General features: G+C 39.7%; 1 protein-coding gene across 1 annotated transcript in view; it reads right to left on the bottom strand.

Annotated features, from left to right (window-relative positions):
• MTMR8 (myotubularin related protein 8) overlaps nt 1-24839 on the bottom strand; it is a 200012-nt gene that overhangs the window by 131911 nt on the left and 43262 nt on the right. The window contains 2 exon segments of the mRNA XM_052662720.1: nt 6069-6178; nt 7488-7620. Coding sequence (XP_052518680.1) covers nt 6069-6178; nt 7488-7620 — 243 coding nt within the window.

Here is a 24839-nt window from a genome sequence, read left to right as displayed (position 1 = left end):
TAGGATTTTTTCAGGTGAGGAAGAAGAACAGCATTTATTCACACATTCATTCATCTACTCACCTAGCTAATAACTACTGAGTGACTATACAAGATGCATTATAGTGTGCACTGGGAATACAAAAAAGACAAACATTTAAATGAATGACTACAAACCAATGATAACTAAAACAATGAAAGGTAACACCAGATACAACAAAGGCATATAATAACTAAAGAAGAGGAGACAACTAAAGTTGGCCTTGTCAGATGAGTAGACATTTGTCAGATAGACCAGGAGGAATGGATATTCCAGGCAGGGGGCATAATCTGACAATATTTACAAAGGCAAGGAGGCATGGCATAGGTGAGGAATTATTAACTAGCTTGGTGGTTGAGGCTACACTAGAAGTGAGGGAGTGAGGAGAGACAAGTCTGCCCAGGAGGGTAAGGTTCAGATTGACAAGTGTGCACTTTATCTGGTGGCAATAGGGAGTTGCTGGAGTGTTAAAAGCAGAGAAGTACCATGATCAGATGTACTCACTATGGTGACAATAAGGAGAATAAGAGGGCATAAGCTTGGATTTAGAAAGATCAGTCAAAGAGCCACTAAAATTGTGAAAGGCAATAAGCACCTGAATAAAGGTGGTAGCAGTGGGGCTGAAAAGGAGAAGAGAGAGGTTAAGAAAAAAAGTTTAATAGGACATAGTGTGAGAAGAGATGTGGGATGAAGGAGAGGGAAAAGTCAAAAATGACTCTTAAATGTGTCATTTAGTAATAAATAAGTGGATGACAATACCATTAGCCTGAACAGTAAACACAGAGGAAGAAACAAGTTTTAGTTAGTGTTCAGAGTAGGTAAGATTTCATTTGAGGCCATGGAGAGTCTGAGGTAGTTGGGGGATGCCCAGTGAGGCATTCAGTGGACAACTGTATATGTGGGTCTGAAGTTCAGGAGAACGAGGAAACTGAGCCAGAGTATAGATGTGACCACAATATGAATAGAGATCATAAGTGAAACTGCATGACTGGTGCTGTCCATGCAGAGACCACAGTGGGAAAAGGAAAGACCTTAAAAAGCAGTAACATTTAAGGGGAAAGCAGAGGAAAGAGAAAGCTATTAAAGGAGTCAGCTTGTGAAAAAGCCTGAAAGGTAGAAAAAGAACCAGGAAACAGTAGTTGGATTAAGGCCAGGACTACAAAAATGGTTCAAAGAGAATGGGGATAACAATGCCAAATGTAGCAGAGTGGTGAAAACAGAACAAAGGTTAAAGAGTGACCTTGAGATTGACAAGTTAGGGGTCATTAGAGACCTCAGCAAGAAGAGTACTAATGGTATGGAAGGAAACTGGATTATAGTGAACTCAAGAGTGAAGGGATGTGAGGAAGTGCAAATAAGGAAGGTCAATTACTTTCAAGAAAGCTCTAAGCAAGAGGAAAGAGAACAGTAAATAGAAGATAAGAAAAATTCTTTTCTTAGGAATAAGAAAGTATTAAGTTGACTTCCCTGGTGGCCGAGTGGTTAAGAATCCACCTGCCAATGCAGAGGACATGGGTTCAATCCCTGGTCTGGAAAGATTTCACGTGCTATGGGGCAACAAAGCCTGTGTTTCACAACTACTGAAGCCTGTGTGTATGCCCTAGAGCCTGTTCTGCACAAGAGAAGTCACCACAATGAGAAGCCCATGCACTGCAACTAGAGAAAGTCCTCACAGCAGCAAAGACCCAGTGTAGCTCCCCCCACCAAAAAAAAAGTGCCGAGCCTATTTCTGAGGGATGAAGCCATTGAAAGGAAAAGATTAAAAATGTAAGATAGGTGGGAAAAAGAAAATATAGGGGGAAAAGTTTCCTTGAAGAAGGAGGGGATGGAATTAAGAATATAGGTATGAAGCACCATTTCCTCTAAGATAGCAAGGAAGGAGAAAAAATAGTTGTGTGGGAAGATGAGAAATTACCTTTATTTTTCTATAAAGATGGAGACAAGTCTGAATATGTGTTTGCTGCTGCTGCTAAGTCGCTTCAGTCGTGTCCGACTCTGTGCGACCCCATAGATGGCAGCCCGCCAGGCTCCCCCGTCCCTGGGATTATCCAGGCAAGAATACTGGAGTGGGTTGCCACTTCCTTCTCCAATGCATGAAAGTGAAAAGTGAAAGTGAAGTCGCTCAGTTGTGTCCAACTCTTAGTGACCCCATGGACTGCAGCCCACCAGGCTCCTCCATCCATGGGATTTTCCAGGCAAGAGTACTGGAGTGGGGTACCATTGCCTTCTCCAGAATATGTGCTTATAGAGAGGAAAGTAACAGTGTTATAGCCAGCTTGAAAGTAAAATACATATTAGAAATATCTGCTTGGTGGAACAGGGCTGGGACCCAACCGATATTATAAACCATAAACTCAATACCAATTAACATGGCTATGGGATTTATTCCTTTGTAGCACTGTTTACTAGTCAGGATATAAAAGCAGAGAAAGCAGAGAATGAATGAGATTAGCAGGGTAGATAGAATGGAAGGATAAAGAGGCAAGGTGGAATGGATGAGGTGCTACACCACTAGGTCTTGGCTCCATAGGGAAGAAAGTAGGAAAAGGTGGAAAAAATGGAGTTAAAAGTGCAGAGATCTTCATGGGACAGAAAAACCAGGTTAGCTAGAGTAAAAGTGTGAGAACTGGAGTATAAAAGTTCAAAGAACTATCAGTGCTGACTGTTTTATTGGTTTGTACATGGACATTTAAATCTCCCAGGATTGAGAGGAAGAATCAGGATAGAAAGGAAGTCACCTGCCTAAAATGGTTTCTGAAGTACTTACAGAAAAGAGAGCCACTAGGAGATGTATAGAGCAGCACAGCTAATTGAAACAGACCTAAGAGGAGGAAGTAGTTTTGTAAAAAGCAAGGGGAATATTGAACCTGCCATGGACTGTGAGTGAGGTTCAGGGGTGTGGGAAAATGAGTAACCTCTGTAATAGACGGTACCAAAAAAAATGATATTCCTAGAAAAATAGTTAGGTTGCAAGACAAGAGTTACAAAAATCTGGAAAAAAGTTCTCAACCTTTTAAACTTCCCAGTTAACCAAATACCTCAGGTAGTATCAGAGGCCTAATAGTAGCAGCTACACTCTTTCCTTAGGGCTTGACATGGAGTGAAAAGTCACTGGTAGACAGGAAAAGATTTCCAATTTCACCAATGATTAAAGAAGTGCAAATCAAAACAGGACATATCAAATGAGCAAAAATTTAAAAGACTGATGATAACCATTGCTGGCTATGTAGAGAGAGGCATTGTTGGTGGGAATGGAAACTGGTGTAACCTAGTTTAAGGACAATTTGGCCACATCTAGTAAAGACTGAAATATTCATACTCTTCAACTGAAAATTCACTTTTAAGAATGCTGACACATATAAAGAAATATGTTCAAGGCTATTTGATGCAACAATGTCTGCATTTGTAAAAAATGTGAATAACTGAATTGTCTGTTAACAGGGACCAATATTTTAAGCCAGAGGCTATAAATCTCATCTCCAAATGAGAAAATGGCAGAAGAGAGGTGAAAAGTGATTCTCTCCTTTCTTCACTTCTACCAAATAATAGGGGTGGGGTGAAGAGAGCATGTTCTCATGTAGGAATATGTAAACAAAATTTCAAAATGAGAAAATGTACACTCCAGATTTCTTCTTTTTTTACTATCACCTAATAAATGAAATTCAAATATTCACTTAATGGAATATTGTATAGTCACTGAAAAAAAATGAGGTAGTACTGACCTAGAAAATATTTATCATATATTAAGTATAAAAAGTTGCAGAAAAATATGCACAACATAATCTTACTTTTACAAAGTAGTAATAATAATATATATATAGTGATACAATTCTTTACCAAGGGAGATATCAGGGAAGCCCTATATATAATTATATATGCTGAAAATCTAGACCTATACTGTGCCATATGGTAGTCACTAGCCGCAAGTGGCTATTTAAATTTAAACTGATCAAAATAAATTTATATAAAAAAAGAATCTAAAAAAAAATTTAAACTCCTTACTCTCACTAGCCACGTTTCAAGTATGCAACTGCCACATGTGGCTAGTGGCTATTGTATTAGTATAGATCCAGAACATTTCCAATATCACATGAATTGGGCAGCATCCTCTCACTCAGTCATGTGCAACTCTTTATGACTCCAAGCTCCTCTGTCCATGGAATATTCCAGGCAAGAATACTGGAGTGGGTTGCCATTTCCTGCTCCAGAGGATCTTCTCAACCCAGGGATCGAACACAGGTCTCCTGCAATGCAGGCAGATTCTTTATCTTCTGAGCCACAAAGGAAGCCATCAACACAGGAAGTTCAAATAGTGCTGATCTAGAGGCATACATTAAACTATTAATAGTGATGTATATGTTGGGGGGGCAAACTACAGGGAATATATACATTTTATGTTATATACTTCTGAATTGTTTACTTCTACAATGTACTATACTTCTGAATTGTTTACTTCTACAATGTACATGTATAATTTTTATAGTGAGAAAAATAAATAAAGATAATGAGAGACAAAGAGAGAGGGAGGGATACTATAGGGTTTTTGAGAACAAAAAGATTTCATGATTGCCAGGGTCTTATGGGCAATGGGGAGTCATTGGAGGATTTTGAGTTTAAAGTGACATTATCATATTTGTTCAAGAAAGATGACTTTAGTATCAATTTGGTGGCCAAACTGGGGAGCAACTACTAGAGACAAGTAAACCAGTCAGAAAGGTATTATAGTACTTAAGGCAGAGGCTGGAAAGAAAGGATAGATTTGAGAAACACTTGAGGATAGCTCATAGTATGAGGCAATTACCAGATGGAGGGGAACAGAGAAAATTCAAGGCTGACTTTTTCAAGCTGGGGATATATAGGTGTTTATGGAGATGGGAAACACAGGATAACTGTACAAACACGAGCCTATTTTTTTTTCATCCATTCATTTTAATTTACAAATGTTTATGAGGTTGTACTATCTACCAAATCTATTCCCTTCTCCATTCTCACTCTCTTTGGTCTCATGAAGTCAGTTTCAGAAAGGAAATACAAATGTATGGGTATAGTACATGCAAAAAAGGAACAGTATAAAGAATAGCTAGAATAATGGGTTTGAAATGACCTAGGGGGGTCACACAGTAAGCACTAATAATATATTATAATGAAAAATGTAAGCAATAGGACTGGGTAATTGAAAAACATTAGGGCTAGATATTTAAGATAGTTAAATACATACACTCTTTTAAAAACCTTTTAAGGCAGAGGCTATAAATCTCATCTTCAACTGAGAAAATGGCAAAAGAGTGGTGAAAGTGATTCTCTCCTTTTCTTCACTTGTACCAAATAATTGGGGTGGGGTGAAGAGAAGAAGATCTCATGTAGGAATATATAAACAAAATTTCAAAATGAGAAAATGTACACTCCAAATTTCTTCTTTTTTTTAACATCACCTAATAAATGATACAGAAATCAGGGTTCTGAAGGTCAGAAAGTAAGTGACTCAGCATAAATGAGTGATGAAGTCTGCTTAGACTGTATTAAGAGGCAGACCTATACAAAGACATCAGAAAGGTCAGCTTTATACTCAGAACTCTGAAAACCCATAGAAACAAACTGCATTTATTTTATACCCAGTCTTACTTCCACTTGGTACCTTAGAATCAACACAAAAATACATCAGAGTATTTGAGTTGGAAGGACCATGAGATATTATTTAAGAGTTTTTAACCAGAGATCTGAGGTCTCTGAAATTAAGGTCTATATTCTGTATGCATAGCCATATGTACATTTTTCCAGGGGAGAGGGTCAATCATATTGTCAAAGAGTTCAGTTTCAGTACCCCCCTCCCAGAGAAAAGTTATGTCATTAGATTCTAGTCAACCACCTTGCTTTACAGAGGATCAAACTTAGAGAAGGAAAGAGATTTGCCAAGGGCACACATTAAATTAGTGGTAGACCTAAATCTAGAAACCAGGTGTCTTTTTCTTATATTCTTTCCATGATACACTGCTACTTTAAGAGATCCCATAATTAAGTCAGTGCAAGTTCTTAAAAGTCCTGATTATTACCTTTGCAATGAAAATTCCAGCATCCATAATAGCTTTAATGTGTCTCAACCACCCTGAGCTCTCCAGGCCGCTAAGAAATTCACTCATTGTCGGAGTTTTCAATTCACAAACTAAGGTAGAAAAGGAAGCAGAAATTGAAATTCACGATTACCTCAGTTTATTCAACACAAAAGGGGACAAAGTGGATTCCCATTTTGTAAATGAGGAAGCTGAGGCACAGAAAGTTTAAATAATTAGTTGGAAATCACACAGTGAATCAGGGACAGTACTAGAGCTAGAGTCTACCATATCTCCTAGTTTGGGTTTCTGCTTTCTCAAGTCCATAGAATCCACCCCCAAGACCACAGAAATTTCTAAAGAAGAGAGACCAAAGACTGAGTTAGTATCCATAGGAAAATACATCTCCTGCTACTAGAAAACACATTTGATTCCCATTTTAACTCCTCCTACTCATCCTAACTCTGTAGCCCTTAACATCTGTCTCTACTTCCACATCACCACCTACTCCCTTGCAGTTATGTGCTGTCTCAACAGTTGAAAAAATTATGTTAATTTTCATGCATTTTGCACTGGGCAATCTTTTGCCTCAAAAAAATCTGCAAAAGGTTCTCTTCTCCTACTATATAATATTCTGGGACAAAAAAGAAAGGAGGAAGAGACCTAAGGAAGAGGAATACTAATACCCTAAAAGGGCTGCAGACTGAGGAGACAAGATCTGATAAGGGTCGTGTGAAGGAGAGGTCCTGGCAGACAGTATAAGTAAAAAATTGAGGAGAGGAAGAACAAGTTCACTTAAGGAGGGCAGGTTTTCCCTAATGTGTGCCTGAGATGACATATCACATCATGGAATCCTGGATAGTGGCTTTGGGAGAAATGTTCTAGACTCAAGAATCCTGTGAGGCCCTGATCTCACCTTGCCCCCATTCTGATCCCAATTATTTTGCAGCTATGACAGATGACCCAAACTGCTTGATAACAGTTTTATTCCTTTGAAGTCTAAATTCACCCCCTTTATCAGCACAGTGATGAAACTGGACTGACTCTTTACAGCAGATTAAATGAGGAAGATGAAATACATCCCAAATTCACTTATATTTGTGTTGATCTACCCACCTCTACATAGCAATCTCTATAATTTTATACAGATATATTATTTCCATAAATTATTTCCAACTAAACCCAGATGGACTCCACAGAGTTATGAAACTAAATATTGTAGTTCCTTTGTCAGACCAACACTGCTATAATTCAGTACTAGGTATGCAAACTGGATTCATAATATAGTCAAAAATCTTATCACCTATTGATTCTGCTCTGCTGGTTGCTTTTATATTTTACCCCCAAATCAGACATACTTTTTCCTTATGTAATTATGCAATCTGTTTAGCCTCTGGCCTAGCCCAGGTGAAATCCCTGTACCTTCCAAGAGTTTCTGCAGGCTGTTCCGCATCACATGGATGTTCTCAATGCTCATGAACCTGAAGCGAATGTTGGCATAGTTGTCTTCATTTTCATACCCCTTCCCAGCTGCTCGGTTGGCCAAGGCATTTAACTGCAATATTGAGAACATAAGAGAGCAGATAGAGCAGATGATGAAAGAACATGGTTTGTCAATCTCAACGCTTCATTCTAAACAGTTTTAAATCTTACCCATTTAAAACTGAAGTCAGATAAGATACAGCACATTCTGGAATGAAGAGAATTTCATTGGCATTTAGATAAGGTATTTTAAGTAACAGAATAGTACAGGGAAAGATAAGGAGATTTAGTATTTTTATTTTATTATTAAAACCCAGCTTAAGAGATTGATTGAAGGATATGGCAGCTATGAGGATGTCTGATCTGCAGAATTAAAATAATAATTTTGAGTTTCCTATCACAAACAAATGTTTTCTCACCTGAAAGGGCTTTATATTGAGAAAAAAGTCTTTATAATTGAGAAGTTCAAAAGTATTTATAACTGAGAAGCTCTAGAAAGAAGTCTAAGAACTTCAGGGCCTGTTAATTATAAAGAACTACTGTAGAAAAATGTCTAAAACATGACTTCATGAGATACATGACTTTCACTCATTGATAAAATTGAAATGGAGCTACCAAGGACCATTTTACCACTATGTTCAGCTGTTATAATCAGAACACTTGCCAGTCATATGAAGAACGTTGGGTGGGGTAGAGAGTAAATGGGACTTGCAGAGAGGAGACATTAATCAAAAAACTATAAAACACCCAAAATACCTTCTATAATGATGACCATCTTACTAATGTTGTCTGGGCCTATTTTCTAGTCTCCCATTACTGTGCATTTCAGAAGGTAGGAGGAGCATGTATATGGATAGAGTATAGTTTCTGTAGTAATAAAAATTTAACAATGCTATTGAAATAATAGCATTTAAGAATTTAAAGTAATAGCATTTAAAATTTAAGAATGCTATTGAAACCTCAAAAACACAAACTATTGACATTAACACATGCAGGAAAAAAGTCTAGAAGTTAACATATTCTACTTAGAACGCAAGATATTTTTTAAAGGGAAAGACAATGGTAATTCTGACTTCTTATCACACAATGTCACTGAGCTTTTATTAAATTAATAACAAATATCAAAGGGACACCTCAGGAGGTGTAAGCAACAACCACCTAGTAACAAGAAAGTTTATGATTGAAGGATGCATCCAAAAATTAAACAATAATTATAGCAGTCTCTACCCAAGTTTGGGCAGCAGCAGAAAGGCCAGCTACTACAGATACCTAGCTACATCATACCACTACACACTCTCTGGGAATAGGTCTGGCATATCTGAGAAACTGCTATATATAAGCAGCCTGATGTTCAAGTAGGAAAGAATATATAATATTTGCTGAGCCCCCAGTATGTGTATACTAGATACTGTGCTAGATCCGTCACATATATTATCTCATTTAATCCTCAACAAGAACCACTAAAGATAGGTACTTTTATTATCCTCATAAGAAGATGAGTTCAGAGACGTGAACCAGTTTTAACCAGAATCATATGGATAAAAGCTGAAGGCAAGGTCTGAACCCAGATTTGATCAACTCATTAGGATGGAACTTTGTCACTACAATACAGTTTCTAATAAAAGCATCGATCTAGCCATCCAGAAGAGGAGTGTTGCTAGATATTTGTATGTCCTCTGAGAGAGGAAAAATGGACCTATTAAAATGGACTTTTGAGGAACTCCCCTGGTATTCCAGTGGCTAAGACTCCATGCTCCCGAGGCAGGGGGCTCAGATTCAATCTCAGGTCAAGGAACTAGATTCCACATGCCACAGCTAATAATTTTCATGCCACAACTAAAGATTCCTGGAGAAGGAAATGGCAACCCACTTCAGTATTCTTGAATGGAAAATCCTATGGACTGAGGAGCCTGAAAGGGTACAGTCCAGGGGGTCAGAAAGAGTCGGACATGACTGAGAACACACACAAACACACACACACACACTAAAGATTCCACATGTATCAACAAAGGTCGAAGGTCCCACATGCCACAACTAAGACTTGGTACAGCAAAATAAATAAATAAAATACACTTAAAAAAAGATGGACTTTTTGATCTTTCATTTGGACAAAGGGCACCAATTCTTTAGTTTTTCAAAAGCTTGGTACTTCTCTTTACCATTTTTAAGATTAATAATGGTGAAAGACACAGATTTGATTAAATTCTTTCTAATCCCTGAATGTCAAATGCAGTTTTAGTTGAAGCAAGACAGCAAACTTCTGAGAAACTGAAGGATGATTGTTGTTGTTCAGTTGCCCAGTCATGTCCCACTCTTTGCTATGCCAGGCCTCTCTATTCCTCACTATCTCCCAGAGTTTGCCCAAGTTCATGTCTATTGCATCAGTGATGCCATCCAGCCATCTCATCCTCTGCTGCCCTCTTATCCTTCTGCCTTCAATCCTTCCCACCATCAGGAACTTTTCCAACGAGTTGGCTGCTTGCATCAGGTGATCTAAACACTGGAGCTTAAGCTCCAGTATCAGTCCTTCCAATGAGTATTCAGGGTTGATTTCTGTCAAGATTGACTGATTTGATCACCTTGCTGGCCAAGAGACTATCAGGAGTCCTTTCCAGCACCACAGTTCGGAGGCATAAATTCTTTGGCACTCTGCCTTCTTTAGGGTCTAGCTCTCACACCTGTACCTGACCACTAGGAAGATCATAGCCTTGACTATACGAACGTTTGTTGACAAAGTAATGTCTGCTTTTTAACACACTGTCTAGGTTTGTCATCACCTTCCTGCCAAGAAGCAATCGTCTTCTGATTTCATGGCTGCAGTGACCATTCACAGGGATTTTAGACCCCAAGAAAAGGAAACTTGTCACTGCTTCCACCTTTTCCCCTTCTACCTGCCATGAAGTAATGGACATCAATATCTTAGGAATCAGTGAACTAAAATGGATGGGAATGGACAAATTTAACTCAGATGAACATTGTATCTATTACTGTGAGCAAGAATCCCATAGAAGAAATGGAGTAGCCCTCAAAATCAACAAAAGAGTCTGAAATGCAGTACTTGGGGGCAACCTCAAAAATGACAGAATGATCTGTTTGTTTCCAAGACAAGTCATTCAACACCACAGTAATTCAAGTCTATGCCCCTACCACCTATGCTGAAGAAGTTTAAGTTGAACAGTTCTATGAAGACCTAGAAGACCTCCTAGAACTAACACCAAAAAAAAAAAAGAAGAAGAAGAAGAAGCAGCTCTATTCATTACTGGGGATTGGAATCCAAAAGTAGGAAATCAAGAGGTGCCTGGAGTAACAGGCAAGTTTGGCCTTGGATAACAAAATGAAACATGGCAAGACTAACTGAATTATGAAAAGAGAATGCACTGGTCATAGTAAACACCCTCTTTCAACAACATAAGAGACGACTTTACACATGGACATAACCAAATGGTCAATACTGAAATCAAATTGATTATATTCTTTGTAGCTGAAGATGGAAAAGCTGTACACAGTGAGCAAAAACAAGTACTGGAGCTGACTGTGGCTTAGATCATCAGCTTCTCATAGCAAAATTCAGGCCTAAATTAAAGAAAGAGGGGGAAAGCAACAGGCCAGCCAGGTATGACTTAAATCACATCCCCTATGCATATGGAGTGGAAGTGATGAATAGATTCAAGGGATTAGATCTAGCAAACAATGTACCTGAAGAACTATGGACAGAGGTCTGTAATACTGTACAGGAGGCAGTATAAAACTATCCCAAAGAAAAAGAAAACCAAGAAAGCAAAGTGGTTATCTGAGGAGGCTTTACAAATAGCTGAAGAAAGAAGAGACATGAAAAGCAAGGGAGAAAGGGAAAGGCACATCCAACTAAACACAGAGTTCCAAAGAATAGCAAGGAGAGACAAGAAGACCTTTTTCAATGAGCAAAGCATAAAAACAGAGGAAAATAACAGACGAGGAAAGACTAGAGATCCCTTCAGGAAATATCAAGGGAATATTCTGCCCAAAGATGGGCACAATAAAGGATAGAAATGGTAGAGAACTAGTAGATGCTGAAGTGATCAAGAAGAGATGGAAAGAATACACAGAAGAACTGTACAAAAAAGATTTTAATGAACCGGATTTCTATGATTTTGTGGTCAGTCACCCAGAGCCAGACATTCTGGAGTTCATATGAAGTCAAATGGGCCTCAGGAAGCACTGCTGTTAATAAAGCTAGTGGATGTGATAGAATTCCAGTAGAGCTATTTAAAACCTTAAAGAATGATGCCAAAAAGGTGTTGCACTCAACATGTCAGCAGATCTGGAAGACCCAGCAGTGGCCACAGGACTGGAAAAGGTCAATCCTCATCCTAATTTCCAAGAAAGGTAGTACTAAAGAATGTTCAAACCATCAGACAATTGCACTCATCTCCCATTCTAATAAGGTCATGCTTAAAATTTTGCATGCTAGGCTTCAGCATTATGTGAACTAAGAACTTCCAGCTGTCCAAGTAGGGTTTAAAAAAGGCAGAGGAACCAGAGATCAAACTGCCAACATTCATTGGATCATAGAGAAGGCAAGAGAATTCCAGAGAAACATCTACTTCTGTTTCATTGACTATGCTAAAGCCTTTGACTGTGTGGATCATAACAAACTGTGGAAAGCTCTTAAAGTATACTAGACCATCTTACCTGTCTTAAAGTATACCAGACCATCTTACCTGTCTCCCGAGAAACCTGTATGTGGGTCAAGAAGCAACAGTTAGAACCCTGTATGCAACAACCAATTGGTTCAAGACTGAAATGGGAGTTCAATAGGGCTGTCTGCTGTCACCCTGTTAGTTTAACCTATATGCCGAGCACATCATGAGAAATGCCAGGCTAGATGAGTTACAAGCTGGAATCAAGATAGGTGGGGGAAACATCAACAACCTCAGATATGTGGATGACATCACTCTAATGGCAGAAAGAAAAGAGAAACTAAAGAGCCTCATGATGAGGGTAAAGGATGAGAGTGAAAGAGTCACTTTGAAACTAAAAAAAACTAAGATCATGGCATCCGGCCCCATTACTTCAAATAGAGGGAGGAAAAGTGTTCTTGATCTCTTCTGCTTCTACTATAGGTCTCTACACTTTCTGTCCTTTATTGTGGCCATCTTTGGGGCAAACTGTTCCATTGACATTTCCAATTCTCCTGAAGAGATCTCTAGTCTTTCCCCTTCTGTAGTTTTCCTCTACTTTTACGTATTGTTCATTGAAGAACACCTTCTTGTCTCTCCTTGTTATTCTTTGGAACTCTGGATTTAGTTGGATGTATCTTTCCCTTTCTCCCATACTTTTCACTTCTTTCTTCAGCTATTCGTAAATCCTCCTTAGATAACCACTTTGCCTTCTTTCTTTCCTTTTACTTTGGGGAAGTTTTGATCACTGCCTCCTGTACAGTATTATAGACCTCTGTCCATAGTTCTTCAGGTACACTGTTTACTAGATCTAATCCCTTGAATCTATTCATCACCTTTACTGCACATTCATAGGGGATGTGGTTTAAGTCATGCCTGGCTGGTCTAGTGGTTTTCCACACTTTCATTAATTTAAGCCTGAATTTTGCTATGAGAAGCTGATGATCTGAGCCACAGTCAGTGCCAGTACTTGTTTTTGCTAACTGTACACAGCTTCTCCATCTTTAGCTGCAAAGAATGTAATCAATTTGATTTTAGAATTGAACATTTGGTTATGTTCATGTGTAAAGTCATCTCTTGCATTGGTGGAAAAGGGTGTTTGCTATGACCAGTCCATTCTCTTTGCAGAATTCAGTTAGCCCATACCCTGCTTCATTTTGTACTCCAAGGACGGTATATGAACAAAAACAGAAATTATTTTCTCTACTGAGCCCAGTGAGTCAGAGATCGCAAAAAATGGACACACATCTGTCTAAAGCCACAGTGTGGTTTCAACCACATGCTCAACTCTGCAGTCACAACCCCTGGCTTAGGCTTCTATCTAAATCAGGGACTTAGCAATCACTAGTTAGCAATGAAACCGCCTAGTCAGTCACATTCCACATATCAAATTATAAGCAAAACTATTTTGTTCTGTGGCTGTGTGTGAAAAGATAAGACTTTAAGGGAACCTGAAAGATGGTGGAGGAGCAGGTAGACGTGGAGTACATCTCTCTCCACAGATGCATCAGGAATACACCTTCAGATACAAAAATGCATGGAGAACACCAGCTGAGAGTGGACAGAAGTTCCTGACCAGTGGAAAAGAATATATAGAACCAAGCAAAACTTGGCAGTATGAAGGGACGAGGGGGAAAAACAGGAGTGTTACTAGGACTCAACCTGTCCTTGGCAGGTGGGGGAACTGAAGCAGGGGTCTGATCCCCACAACAGGGTAACTGTCTGAGTTGGAGGAGAAACATTTAAGGCTGTGAGTGAAACAGCTGATCTGTGGCAGCCTAAATGGAATGAGAATCAGACAGTCCTTGCTGCAGCCATACATACCCTGAACAGGGACACAGGTACCCTAGAAGGTGCAGAGGCTAGGAGCTGGACCTTAGGGATTGTGGAGCAATCTTAGGGCGAGGGCTGCTGTTGGCTGCAGAGAGACAGATGAGGGGACATGACGGAGGAGACTGCAGTGGGAAATGCCTGTGGAGGAAAGTGAGGTAACCATGGAAGCAAGGCAATACTGCTGAGTCACATGTAGGGGGTGGAGCCATCACCATAGCATCTCTCTCCACAAGTGAGCACCAGCAGCTGAACAATAGAGAGGCTGGCCCATCAGGCACCTGACACACCGAACTACAGAGCAGGACCACACCCAGGGTGCCCCTTTAAGTACCTGAAGTGCTGATCTACAGAGCAGGACCCCAGCCAGGGTGGCCGCTCTATGTAGCTGATGCACCGAACAACAGAGAAGGACCCCAGGCAAGGGAGCCCTATGAGTGCTTGAATAGGCAGAGCTACAGAGAAAGGATAGCCAAAGAGGCCTTCTGATCACCAGCTACCAGAAGCTCAAAAGATTCTGATAGGGCCATAACTCCACCAGCTGAGGCAGTCCATGTCCCTGCACACTTGGTGCCGCCAGGATCCTGGCAACCTACACAGCTGTGCCACCTTCACACTCAACCCTCACTGGGATAGAGCTGCCACAGGCAAAAAAAAAAAGAAAAAAAATGTCTTGCATGCAGGGTCGCTTCAGTTGTGTTCAACTCTTTGCAACCCTGTGGGCTGTGGCCTGCCAGGCTTCTCTGTCAGGGGGTTCTTCAAGCAAGAACACTGGAGTGTATTGGACAATACTGGTTGCCTTACCCTTCTAGAGCACTGTATTTCCTGCTGCCCTAGCCGCTAACTCCCCTGAGTACCTGGTGCTGCCAGAATCACTGCGACCCATGCAGCTACAACACCTCTGCACCTGGCCCTCACTGGGGCAGACACAAGTCCTCTAGGACAGCCTCAGGAGCAAACCTCAGTGGATGACCCACATGCAGAGGTGGAAATAAAACCAAAATAGAAACCCAGGGGCCGTGTGGCTGAGGAAGAAGAACCAAAACCTTCTCACCAGCCGTCAAAGCTGCAGATTAAATCCCCATGATCAACTAGGCAAACTTTCTGTGGAATATATGAAAGGACATTGAGGGCTCCCACAAAACAAAATGCACTAGTTCTCAGAGCTGTGGACAGTGGAGGCAAGATGACACAGGTGAATGACCAGATTAGAATCTGAGGTGCACCCACAGCAGGCCCAGAGACCAGCACAGTGTTGGAAGGCATCCTCAGGAGGTGAGGTGGACTGTGACTCCCAGCATGGGAAAGGATCCTGACAGCAGTGACCAAAGAAAAACATTTATTATGCTTATGTTTTGACTTGTTCTATTGTTACTTTTGGATTTTCTTTTCCATTTCCTTTTTGTTCCCCTTCTGTTGTAGTTGTTGATTTTATTGAAACTAAGAAAGCTAATTAAGCTTTTGAATTTTTTTTTTGCAGTCACACTTTTCAATGTTTTTATAAACCTCTGACTATTTTGGGCTTTTGCATTTCTGTAGAATTTTCATTTTTTTTCTTTATTCTTTCCTCTTCCTTTTTGATATCTTTTTTCTTTCCTCCTTTTTTAATTTTTTAAATCTATTATTATTTTTTCTACACTTATTCCTTTGTATGCTTTTCCTACTGTTCTCTTCCCCTTGCAGTTAACTTTAATTTACATAAATCTTCTTTATCTGCCTCTATTTTGCTTTAAATATTTATTCTTTCCTTCCTTTCCTCTCATCATATTTGTTAGTTTTGTTTTCATTGTTTTATACCCTACTTGGCACCTTGCTTCAGTTTTGTTTCCAGTTTGTGCTTTAGTTAGTCTTGTTCTTAACAGGTAAATATAATTTTTGGTTTCCTTTGTTTGCTAGGTCAATCTATTGTACTTTGTTTTGCTGGACTGTTTTGATTTTGCTTATGTTCAGTTCAGTTCAGTTCAGTCGCTCAGTGGTGTCCAACTCTTTGCAATCCCATGAACTACAGCACACAGGCCTCCCTGTCCATTACCAACTCCTGGAGTCCACCCAAACCTATGCCCACTGAGTTGGTGATGCCATCCAACCACCTTATTCTCTGTCGTCCCCTTCTCCTCCTGTCCTCAATCTTTCCCAGCATCATGGTCTTTTCAATGAGTCAGCTCTTAGGTGGCCAAAGTACTGGAGTTTCAACTTCAGCATCAGTCCTTCCAATGAACACCCAGGACTGATCTCCTTTAGGACAGACTGGTTGGATCTCCTTGCAGTCCAAGGGACTCTCAAGAGTCTTCTCCAACATGATTCAAAAGCATCAATTCTTCGGAGCTCAGCTTTCTTTATAGTCCAACTCTCACATCCATACATGACCACTGGAAAAACCATAGCCTTGACTAGACGGACCTTTGTTGGCAAAGTAATGTCTCTGCTTTTGAATATGCTGTCTAGGTTGGTCATAACTTTTCTTCCAAGGAGTAAGCGTCTTTTAATTTCACGGCTGCAATCACCATCTGCAGTGATTTTTATGTATGTGTGTATATTTCATAACTTCAATCATATTTACCTGATTTTCTAACAGCCATTTGTCTGAGGTTCATCTTTGGTTTCTTGTTTAGGGTATGTGTTTTAATTTCACTTATTGCCATAACAAACTACTTGTGGAATCTTCGTTCCTGATGAGAAATCAAGCCCTGAGTCTTTGGAGTGGGAACACTGACTCCAAGACCCTAGACTACCAGCGAACTAACCCTCAGTTCAGTTCAGTTCAGTCGCTCAGTCGTGTCTGACTCTTTGTGACCTCATGAATTGCAGCACGCCAGGCCTCCCTGTCCATCACCAACTCCCGGACTTCACTCAGACTCACATCCATCAAGTCAGTGATGCCATCCAGCCATCTCATCCTGGGTCGTCCCCTTCTCCTCCTGCCCCCAATCCCTCCCAGCATCAGAGTCTTTTCCAATGAGTCGACTCTTCGCATGAGGTGGCCAAAGTACTGGAGCTTCAGCTTTAGCATCATTCCTTCCAAAGAAATCCCAGGGCTGATCTCCTTCAGAATGGACTGGTTGGATCTCCTTGCAGTCCAAGGGACTCTCAGGAGTCTTCTCCAACACCACAGTTCAAAAGCATCAATTCTTTGGTGCTCAACCTTCTTCACAGTCCAAATCTCACATCCATACATGACTACTGGAAAAACCATAGCCTTGACTAGATGGACCTTAGTCGGCAAAGTAATGTCTCTGCTTTTGAATATGCTATCTAGGTTGGTCATAACTTTTCTTCCAAGGAGTACGCATCTTTTAATTTCATGGCTGCAATCACCATCTTCAGTGATTTTGGAGCCCAAAAAAATAAAGTCTGACATTGTTTCCACTGTTTCTGCATCTATTTCCCATGAAGTGATGGGACCGGATGCCATGATCTTCATTTTCTGAATGTATCAAAAAGTGAGAACTCCCACAAAGGAAACCACTTGAATACAACCCCAGGCATCACCAAACCACCTGTTCAGGATGCCTCATCTAAACAACAAATAAAACAAAAATACAAACCCAATCATCAACAGACAGGATTACCACCTCACTCAGCCTTTCCCATGGGAGTAAAAACAAACAAAATTCAGCATAAATCTCACCCTATATGAAGATTACACAAACTATTGCACTAACCTTAGTGGGGCAGAAACCAAAAGGAGGAAAGAATTCAGCCTTTAAGCCTGGGAAAAGGAGACATCAAACACATTAAGTTTAAAAAAATAATGAAAAGGCAGAGAAACACTGCACAAATGAAGGAACAAACTAGAAACACAGTAGTCCAAATAAGTGAAGAGGAAATAGGCAAACTACATGAAAAAGCATTTAGAATAATGATAGTAGAGATGATCAAAAACCTGGAAAACAGAATGCAGAAAATGCAAGAATCGATTAACAAAGACCTAGAAGAATTAAAGAATTAAAAAAAAGACAACACTATTACTGAAAGTAAAAATATTCTAGAAGGAATCAATAGCAGAACAGCTGAAAGAGAAGAACGAATCATTAAGCTGGAAGATAAAATGGTGAAAATAACTTCTGAAGAGAAGAATAAATTAAACAGAATGAAAATAACTGAGGACAGTCTCAGAGAACTCTGGGCAATATCAAACACACCAACATTAGAATTATACAGGTCCCAGAAGAACAGAAAAAGAAAGGGTATGTGAAAATTTTTGAAGAGATTATAGTTGAAAATTTCCCCAACATGGAAAAGGAAATAGTCAACCAAGTCCAAGAGGCTCAAAGAGCCTATGTAGGATAAACCCAAGGAGAAACACACCAAGACATATGCTAATAAAACTAAAAAAGATTAAACACAAAGAAAAAAATACTAAAAGCAGCAAGGGAAAAGTAACAAGTAACATACAAGGGAAATACCGTATGTTTAACAGCTGATCTTTCAGCACAAACTCTGCAGGAAGGGAATGGCAGGATATAATTAAAGCACTGAAAGTAAAAATCTACAACCAAGATTACTCTATCGAGCATGGATCTCATTCAGAATTAATGGAGAAATCAAAAGGTTTTCAGACAAGCAAAAGTTAAGAGAATTCAGTACCACCAAACCAGTTTTACAACAGATGTTAAAGGGACTTATATATTCAAGAAATACAAGAAAAGATTTACAAAATGAACCCCCCCCCCAAAATTAAGAAAATGGCAATAGGAATATAGATATCAATAATTACTTTAAATGCAAACGAGTTAAAAGCCCCAACCCAAAGACACAGATTTGATAAATGGATACAAAAACAAGACCCATATACATGCTGTCTACAAGACACCCAATTCAGACCCAAAGACACATACAAACTGAAAGTGAGAGGATGGAAAACTATATTCCATGCAAATGGAAAGCAAAAGAAAGCTGGAGTAGCAATCCTCATATCAGACAAAATAAACCTTAAAATAAAGAATACCACAAGAGATAAAGAATACTTAGGAATATATCTACCTAAAGAAACTAAAGACCTATATATAGAAAACTATAAAACACTGGTGAAAGAAATCAAAGAGGACACTAATAGATGGAGAAATATACCATGTTCATGGGTCGGAAGAACTCAATATAGTGAAAATGAGTATACTACCCAAAGCAGTCTATAGATTCAATGCAATCCCTATCAAGTTACTAGCGGTATTTTTCACAGAGCTAGAACAAATAATTTCACAATTTGTATGGAAACACAAAAAATAACTCGAATAGCCAAAGCAATCTTGAGAAAGAAGAATGGAACTGGAAGAATTAACCTGCCTGACTTCAGGAACTACTATAAAGCCACAGTCATCAGGACAGTATGGTACTGGCACAAAAACAGAAATATAGATCAATGGAACAAAATAGAAAGCCCAGAGATAAATCCACAAACCTATGGACACCTTATCTTTGACAAAGGAGGCAAGAATATACAATGGAGAAAAGACAATCTCTTTAACAAGTGGTGCTGGGAAAACTGGTCAACCACTTGTAAAAGAATGAAACTAGAACACTTTCTAACACCATACACAAAAATAAATTCAAAATGGATTAAAGATCTAAATGTAAGACCAGAAACTATAAAACTCCTAGAGGAGAACATAGGCAAAACACTCTCTGACATAAATCACGGTAGGATCCTCTATGACCTACCTCCCAGAATACTGGAAATAAAAGCAAAAATAAACAAATGGGACCTAATTAAACTTAAAAGCTTCTGCACAACAAAGGAAACTCTAAGCAAGATGAAAAGACAGTCTTCAGAATGGGAGAAAATAATAGCAAATGAAGCAACTAACAAACAACTAATCTCAAAAATATACAAGCAACTCCCGCAGCTCAATTCCAGAAAAATAAATGACCCAATCAAAAAATGGGCCAAAGAACTAAACAGACATTTCTCCAAAGGAGACATACAGATGGCTAACAAATACATGAAAAGATGCTCAACATCACTCATTATTAGAGAAATGCAAATCAAAACCACAATTAGGTTCCATTTCACGCTAGTCAGATGGCTGCTATCCAAAAGTCTACAAGCAATAAATGCTGGAGTGGGTGTGGAGAAAAGGGAAGCCTCTTGCACTGTTGGTGGGAATGCAAACTAGTACAGCCACTATGGAGAACAGTGTGGAGATTCCTTAAAAAACTGAAAATAGAACTGCCTTATGACCCAGCAATCCCACTGCTGGGCATATACACAGAGGAAACCAGAATTGAAAGAGACATGTGTACCCCAAAGTTCATCACAACACTGTTTATAAGAGCCAGGACATGGAAGCAACCTAGATGTCCATCAGCAGATGAATGCATAAGAAAGCTGTGGTACACATACACAATGGAGTATTACTCAGCCATTAAAAAGAATACATTTGAATCAGTTCTAATGAGGTGGATGAAACTGGAGTCGATCATACAGAGTGAAGTAAGCCAGAAAGAAAAACACCAATATAGTATACTAATGAAGAACATGGCATCTGGTCCCATCACTTCATGGGAAATAGATGGGGAAACAGTGGAAACAGTGTCAGACTTTATTTTTTGGGGCTCCAAAATCACTGCAGATGGTGATTGCAGCCATGAAATTAAAAGATGCTTATTCCTTGGAAGAAAAGTTATGACCAACCTAGATAGCATATTCAAAAGCAGAGATATTACTTTGCCAAAAAAGCTCTGTCTAGTCAAGGTTATGGTTTTTCCAGTGGTCATGTATGGATGTGAGAGTTGGACTGTAAAGAAAGCTGAGCACAGAAGAATTGATGCTTTTGAACTGTGGTGTTGCAGAATACTCTTGAGAGTCCCTTGAACTGAAAGGAGATCCAACCAGTCCATTCTAAAGGAGATCAGTCCTGGGTGTTCTTTGGAAGGAATGATGCTAAAGCTGAAACTCCAGTACTTTGGCCACCGCATGCGAAGAGTTGACTCATTGGAAAAGACTCTGATGCTGGGAGGGATTGGGGGCAGGAAGACAAGGGGATGACAGAGGATGAGGTGGCTGGATGGCATCACTGACTCGATGGACATCAGTTTGAGTGAACTCCGGGAGATGGTGATGGACAGGGAGGCCTGGTGTGCTGTGATTCATGGGGTTGCAAAGAGTTGGACACAATTGAGTGACTGAACTGAAATGAACTGACATGAATGCATATATATGGAACTAGAAAGATGGTAATGATAGCCCTATATGCGAGACAGCAAAAGAGACACAGATGTACAGAACAGTCTTTTGGTCTCTGTGGGAGAGGGAGAGGGTGGGATGATTTGGGGGAATGTCATGGAAACATGTTTAATATCATATAAGAAACATATCACCAGTCCAGGTTCGATACAGGATCCTTGGGGCTGGTGCACTGGGATGATCCGGAGAGATGGTATTGGGAGGGAGGTGGGAGGGGTTTCAGGAAGGGGAACACGTGTATGCCCATGGCGGATTCATGTTGATGTGTGGCAGAACCAATACAATATTGTAATTAGCCTCCAATTAAAATAAATAAATTTAAATTTTAAAAATTACATTCCCTTAAAAAAAAAGGACACTACATAATGATCAGGGGATCAATCCAAGAGGAAGACATAACAATTATAAATATCTATGCACCCAACATAGGAACATCTCAATACATAAGAAAAACACTAAAAGACAGAAAAGGAGAAACTGACAGTAACACAGTAATAGTAGGAGACTTTAACACCCCACTAACACCAATGGACAGATCATCAAAACAGAAAATTAATATGGAAACACAAATCTTAAATGATACATAAGATGAGAATCTGTCCTTGACTGACAGCCGACAGCCAGTGAAGGTTCAAATGCTCAACGAGAAGCAGCAGTAGGAAAGGCTGGGCACCAGGCATGTCATCAAGCTATGATGAGTGGCTGAAGGGCATTTTCCTGCCAGTTAGGGCTAACAAATATGTCGCTATCAAAGTTCATATAGTCACTTTGGAAATTAATATGTATACAGACTACACACATCAGTGTCTCCACTTGAGAATGGAATGGCAAACTACTTAGTATTCTTGCCTTAAGAACCCCATGGACAGTATGGGAAGGCAAAAAGATATGACACTGAAAGGGCGACCCCACAGGTTGGTAGGTGCCCAGTATTATATTGGGGTAGAGCAGAGATATAGCTACAGAAAGAATGAAGAGGGTAAGCCAAAGTGGAAATGACATCCAGTTCTGGTTGTATCTGGTGGTGAAAGTAAAGTAAAATGCTGTAAAGAACAATATTGCATAGGAACCTGGAATGTTAGGTCCATGAAGCAAGGCAAAGGCAAAAGCAAAAGTGTTTGGATGTGGTCAAACATGAAATGGCAAAAGTTAATATTGCTATTTTAGCAATCAGTGAACTAAAATGGATGGAAATCTGATAATTTAATTCAGATGGCCATTATATCTATTACTGTGGGAAAGAGTTCCATAGAAGGAATGGAGTAGCCCACATAGTCAACAAGAGAGTCTGAAATGCAGTACTTGGTTGAAATCTCAAAAATGACAGAATGATCTTAGATAGTTTCCATGGCAAACCATTCAACATCACAGCAAACCAGGTCTATGCCTCACCCTCTAATGCTGAAAAAGCTGAAGTTGAATGACTCCATGAAGACCTACAAGAACTCCTAGAACTAACATCAGAAAATATGCCCTTTTCATCATAGAGAAGTGGAATGCAAAAGTAGGAAGTCAAGAGATGCTAGGAATAACAGGCAAGTTTAGCCTTGGAGCACAAAATGAAGCAAGGCAAAGGCAAAAGCAAAGCAAGGCAAAGAGTTTTGCCAAGAGAATGCACTGATCATAGCAGACACACTCTTCCAACAACACAAGAGAATATTCTACACGGGCATTACCAGATGGTCTGTACAGAAATCAGATTGATTATATTCTTTGCAGCCAAAGATGGAAAAGCTCAGTACAGTCATAGGAAAAAAAAAGAGAGAGAGAGAGAGATCTAGAATTGACTGATCACCAGCTTCTTATTGCAAAATTCAAGCTCAAATTGAAGAAAGTAGGGAAAACCACAAGGCCATTCAGATACAACCTAAATCAAAATCTTAAGATTATAAGGTGGAGGTGATAAAGTGATTCAAGGGGCTAGATCTAGTAGACAGAGTGCCTGAAGAACTATGGATGGAGATTCATAACACTGTACAGAAGGTGATGACCCAAAATCATTCCCAAGAAAAAGAAATTTAAGAAGGCAAAGTTGCTGTCTGAGGAGGCCTTACAAATAGCTGAGAAAAGAAGAGAAACGAAAGGCAATGGAAAAAGGGAAAGATACACCAAACTGAATGCAGAGTTTCAGAGAATAACAAGGAGAGAGCCTTCTTAAGTGACCAATGCAAATAAATAAGAGGAAAACAATAGAATGGGAAAGACAATAGATCTCTTAAAAAAAAAAAACCAGAGAAGGGAAATTTTCATACAAAGATAGGTACAATAAAGGACAAACAGGAGGACCTAACAGAAGCAGAAGAGAGGAAGAAAAGGTGGCAAGAATACACTGAAGAACTGTACAGAAAAGTTCTTAATGACCCAGTTAACCAAGATGGTGTAGTCTAGAGCCAGACATCCTGGAGTGTGAAGTCAAGTGGACTTTAAGAAGCATTACTATGAACATAACTAATGGAGGTGATGGAATTCAGGTTGAGCTATATCAAATCTTAAAAGATGATGCTGATAAGGTGCTGTACTCTTTAGGCCAGCAATTTTGTAAAGTCAGCAGTGGTCACAGGACTGGGAAAGGTCAGTTTTCATTACAATCCCAAAGAAAGGCAATGCTAAAGAATGTTCAAATTACTGCACAATTGCATTCATTTCACATGCCAGCAGGATTATGCTCAAAATCCTTCAAACTAGGCTATGGAAAACGTGAACTGAGAACTTTCAGATGTACAAGCTGAATTTAGAGAAGGCAGAGGAATGAGGAATCAAATAGCCAACATAGGCTGGATCATAGAAAAACCAAGGCAATTCCAAAAACATCACATCTACTTCTGCTTCATTGACTATGTTAAAGTATTTGTGTGGATCACAACTAACGGTGGAATATTCTTACAGAGATGGGAATACGAAACCACCTTACCTGCCTCCTGAGAAACCTGTATGCAGGTGAAGAAGCAACAGTTAGAACCGGACATGGAACAATGGACTGGCTCCAAATTGGGAAAGGAGTATGTCAAGGCTGTATATTGTTATCCCCTGCTTATTTAACTTATATGCAGAGTATATCATGCAAAATGCTGAGCTGGATGAAGCACAAGTTGGAATCGAGATTGTGGGGAAAAATATCAACAACCTCAGATATGCAGATGATACTACTTTAATGGCAGAAAGTGAAGGGAAACTAAAGAGCCTCTTGATGAAAGTGAAAGAGGAGAGTAAAAAAGCTGGCTTAAAACTCAACATTCAGAAAACAAAGATCATGGCATCCAGTCCCATTACTTCATGGCAAATAGATGGGGAAACAATGGAAACACTGACAGACTTATTTTTTTTTGGCTCCAAAATCAATGTGGACAGTGACTGCAGCCATGAAATTAAGGGACACTTGCCCCTTGGGCTTCCCTGGTGGCTCAGAGGTTAAAGCATCTGCCTCCAATGCGGGAGACCTGTGTTTGATCCCTGGGTCGGGAAGATCCCCTGGAGAAGGAAAATGGCAACCCACTCCAGTATTCTTGCCTGGAGAATCCCCTGGACGGAGGAGCCTGGTAGGCTACAGTCCACCGGGTCGCAAAGAGTCGGACATGACTGAGTGACTTCACCTTGCCCCTTGGAAGAATGGCTATGAAAAAC

Source organism: Budorcas taxicolor, chromosome X (assembly GCF_023091745.1).
Source record: "Budorcas taxicolor isolate Tak-1 chromosome X, Takin1.1, whole genome shotgun sequence".
Lineage (NCBI taxonomy): Eukaryota > Metazoa > Chordata > Mammalia > Artiodactyla > Bovidae > Budorcas > Budorcas taxicolor.
Note: the sequence above shows the minus strand (reverse complement) of the source record. Positions and strands in the feature narration are given on the sequence as shown.